The 4,796-nt window shown below is 39.2% G+C and overlaps 1 protein-coding gene across 1 annotated transcript; it reads right to left on the bottom strand.

The window, feature by feature from the left end:
- Positions 1–275: 275 nt before the first annotated feature.
- On the bottom strand, positions 276–3,283 carry LOC121414976 (zinc finger MYM-type protein 1-like). The gene has a single exon (XM_041608019.1). It carries the CDS (start codon positions 2,850–2,852, stop codon positions 276–278), a length of 2,577 nt encoding a protein of 858 aa, XP_041463953.1. The 5' UTR covers positions 2,853–3,283.
- Positions 3,284–4,796: the final 1,513 nt, after the last annotated feature.

Here is a 4,796-nt window from a genome sequence, read left to right as displayed (position 1 = left end):
CTTAATGGAGCAAAGTTATTGATCAAAACTAGATCATGAACTGAACATTTACATATATGTAATCTTAAGGCGTAGACCTATTCTACTTTTACATTTTTGTATCACATCAGAAAAAATGCATGCAGCAAAACAAACAGCATTGTCAATGTATGCAAGGTAATAATGTAAAAAAAAAAGGGAAAAATGCTAACCAACTAATTGCAAAACATAACTTGTCTACATATTTTCCAAGCACATGTAAAGTTACTGACATCTGTAGGCTTATACTTACATTCCTACTTGAGCGTTATCCTGGTCGTTGGGTATCTCATGATGAACCTGTCAACCACCTCTTCCAGGTCGATAGCAAGAGCTCTTTCTCGGTGGACACTTATTACCGCGAGGCTTTTGAGCCTGCTGTTAGTCATGTTGGCTCTGAGATGATTTTTGATGAGCTTGAGTTTACTGAAGGTTCTTTCACAAGAAGCTGTACTTACTGGGATGATTGCAGCTATTTTCACTAACTTGTACAGTTCTTCAAAGGCCATAGTAAGTGGCTTCAGGTGTTCCGCGACATCAATCAAAGTTTCTAGTTTGGTGTCAGACCTTTCAATCATTCTCTTGACAAGTCTCATTTCAGTTTTGATGTCCTCAAGATTGAGTTTATAGTGCACTGCAAGAGGCTTGACAGTTTCGAAGTCCAGAAACTTATGAGACTTAGGATCCAGAGCTGCAAGTGAACGAAAGATCTGCAGATTTTCGTTGCTAAATCTTCTACTTAATTCACCTAAAAACACATCCACTGTAGGATTAAGTATTGCTATTTTCATGCTAGCTGCATCAGACACTTTGTCACGCTTTCCGAGCTTAGACAGAACTACAAAGTCATCCATTGTTGATGGTGCACTGGTTTGTCTGCGTTTATTGCTACATTTAAGTCCATTTTCCTTTGCTAGTGTAAGTGATTCACTGAAGTAGCTATCAGCTTTGGTATCCGATCTGAAAGTACCCAAGTCTTCTAGTAATGACTCTATCAGATCTGCCGCACGTAGATAATCCAAATTGACACTCTGCAGTGTATCTGATGCAGATTTGGCAGAACTGAGGACTTCGTCCATGAGGAGCATGCAGTATATGAATGTTTGGTCCAGTTGGGACAGGAGTCCTCTTGCATTCAATGCACGCTCACGGTTATCATCATGTGTGTCTGTGTGTTTGAGGAACTCAACAAAGCAGTGAAATCGCTTGCGAATGGCACCAACGGCTCTAACTTGAGATGCCCATCTTGTGTCAGACATCCCTTTAAACTCCACAGGTTGCTCATCTGGGAACATCTTTTGCTGCCATCTTATCCACTGCTCATGTACATGTGAGCCACTCAAAAAATTGTAGGATGATTGGAGAACAGCGAAGAAGTCAGCAACTGGTACTACGGACTTGACTGTCTCTACAATCACCAGATTTAAACGATGGGCGAAACAGTGGACATACAACGCCTGTGGAATCTTACGACGGATCCTTTCTTGTACACCTGACAGCTTTCCACTCATGACATTTGCACCGTCATAGCCTTGCCCAACAAGGTAATTGACGTCGATGCCGAGAGATTTTAATTCGTCTAAAATGCTCTCTGAGAGTGACGCAGCATCGAGGCCGTCGGCGCATCTGAATCCCATGAACTCCTCATGGACTTCTTCATCATAAAGATAACGTATGACGAAACTCATCTGCTCCTGTTTGGACAGATCTTTTGTCTCATCAACAAGGACTGCAAAGTACTTGCACTGTCCAATTTCCTCTTTAATCTCATCTAAGATAATGTCACATAGAATATCTAATAGGGCATTTTGGATGCTGTGATGTGTATACTTAGCGTTTCCAGCTGCCTCTATCAACTTCTCATGTATGTCATACTTCTTGAGGAAGTTCAAAATTTCTAGAAAGTTGCCACAGTTGTTCTCTGGCCCTTCCTCATGTTCATTATGTCCCCTTTGGGCAATGTTCTGAACCGCTGTCAATCGCAGAGTATCTGCCAAGATTTTTATGTACTCTCTGTTGCGTTGTACAAGTTGACGGTGGGCCTCACTGATGTGATCCATCACTGTTTTCTTTTGTTGCTTAGATTCTAGGTAAGCTTTGTATTTGGCTGCACTGTTCACATGATCTTCTGAGCTTTTGTGCTTTACTAACTTGTTGTTCTTTGCTGATTCCCCTGTGCACTTTTTCCATGTGTGAAATCCATCGGTAGTAAAAGCTTTCTCAGCACATTCTCCAACAGAAAAATGTCGGCACACATAACAGTAGACTTTGTTCTCACTGGCGGAAAATTCCATCCAGGGATATGCATTGTACCATTCTGGTCTAAATTTCCTTCCATTACTTTTCTGGAAGTTGAAGTGCTCAGTTCGTCCAGGTTGGATAGGTCCATCATCTGGTGACTGCGAAATATCAGCTGGACCTGGAGTAGCAGGATACTGCCTGAAGGTAGGTTTTGCAGACGGTTTTGCATCACTGTTTACATTGACAGCATTACCCAAAAAATCATCATCGTCGTCACCATTAGCAGCATCATTGGTATCAGCAAAGTGATCTGTGGATGATGGAGTTCTTTGGTCACTGTGGTGTGATGAGCTTGTGCCAGTATGTGCCTGTGATTCAGGTTCTACAGACACTTCGTCACTGTCAGTTTTCTGACGTTTCTTGCTGGGTTCAACTGATTCATCTCTTTCTCGGCTGGTACTTGCACCACCACCACCACCAGAATCTTTAGGTTTAACAAATCGTCTAATATCCATCTCAATTTTGTCTAGTTGATAGTGTTGAAATATTGAGCTGCAATTACCTAAAGTGAAACGAAGGAGTGAAAGGACCATATATTCGGGCAATCTAGGGTATCTTTTTAGTTATGTCGGCAATCACCTCATACTGAAAAATATTGGACCAAATTCTTTTTCTTGAGATTTTCGGGTCGATTTTTTTTGCTAGATCCCCCCCCCACAAAAAATAAAAATGATAATATTTCTCAAATTATTTCGTTAAAAAAAATGAAATTTCCGTGAATATTGTCAGAATTAGTTACGAGACAGATTTACAGTAAATTTGGTGAAGTTTTGCACGCATTTCTGATCGTTATAACTTAAACCACCTCCCCCCCAAACCTGGACTCGACTGTTGAAAAATACTTGCTAGAAGAAGTATTGAACAAGGCCTTTGTACACCTTCATTTCAATTCAAAAGCAACTTATTCATATTACAAAGAATGACTTTTTATGAGTGCAATTGACATAATATTTCATGAGGTGAAAGAGGCAATGGATCAATAATTTCATCTTTCACCGAATCAGATATTCTGTCCATTGCACAAATAAGAAAAATAATCATCATTAGATTTATATGACTCCTTAAAATAGATCCTTGTCATTTGATTTTTTATGATTTTAGAATTAGTAACAAGATGCCGTCTGTCAATAATATTTGATTGCATGCACACTACAAACGCAATAGTTTTACGCACGTAGTGTGCCGGGCTCTAGACTCGGCGTGCCTACAAATTGAGCAAATTGCATGGATCCAAGATTACACTGTAAATGGAGCCACAATTACATGAATGATGACGTAATAGTGATATGTCAATATCAAACCAACAATCAAATGACATGGATCTATTCAGCCTTATAGGCCCTAAACTATATGCCCAATACATGCTTCTCTTTTGCATATATATTAAACAAAATAAAAGCCTGGTTGTAGTGCGAGATATATAGATACATCAAAGAAGTCATAACATGATATAAGAAAAAATACATGAACATTAATATCTCTTCATGTGATCCAAAATTCATTTCAATTTAGAATTACATTACTGATCTAACATATTTAAACGTTCGAACGTTAGGCCTACTATTTCATCTGACTTGCGTGGCAGTACAAAAAGTGATCTTGGTTAATCTCGATTATATCAAAGATTTCCTTTTTTACTGTATCTAAAATAATTCTCATTTAAGACGCCATTTCTAGGTTTAACTTTAAAGAGAACACAAATATCCTATTACAAAGACGATGTATGCAAGGAGTATTTTTCACAGTCCAACTGTTATCAGTAGAATCTATATCTACGGCTACGGGCCTGCTACGCCTACGCCGCGGCGTATCCCAGACCCGGTTTCAGCTCAGCCTAGCCCTAAGTTAGGGCCAGGCTAGTGAGGCTACATAACAAAGGCCTGTGGGAATAGATCTTACATTACAGTATTTGAACAAGTACAGAGCATAGATTACTTACCAATTTTCTTAAAGGCTAGGCCGCTAGGGAGACAATATTCCATGAAATTTCAACGCATTCTCTGGCTGCCATCTTCAGTAGATAGTCAATACGTAAACACTGACACGTACAGCCACGACCACGTGTGTAGTTCAGTAGTTTAGCCACATTTCACTCTTGACTAGCCTTCATCACAAACTGTATGTACCATTGAAGAATGCTGATCGCATTGTAAAAGACTTCAATATTTAATTTCTGTTCTCTTTTTCATATCTTATTTTTTTCATACATAGGCCTAATAATTTTCTTCCGAAGACAGGAAAGTTTTTAATACACAGGGTAAAGTTTATTTTCAAATATACTATAGTTGGGTGTCTTGTTATGAGAATATAGCCTAATAGATACAGACATTCCCCTCGTGGAAAGGTCGAAAATTTAAGAGGGAGGGGACAGAACACCCATCGCAGATTGCACATCTTTACATAGCCTATTTACTTTTTCACTAAAAACCATGACGGTGACAAATTATGAACGAAGAGTTCAAGCATTCTTATTTGTT

Source organism: Lytechinus variegatus, chromosome 5 (assembly GCF_018143015.1).
Source record: "Lytechinus variegatus isolate NC3 chromosome 5, Lvar_3.0, whole genome shotgun sequence".
Taxonomy (NCBI): domain Eukaryota; kingdom Metazoa; phylum Echinodermata; class Echinoidea; order Temnopleuroida; family Toxopneustidae; genus Lytechinus; species Lytechinus variegatus.
This window is presented reverse-complemented; position numbering and strand designations above follow the sequence as displayed.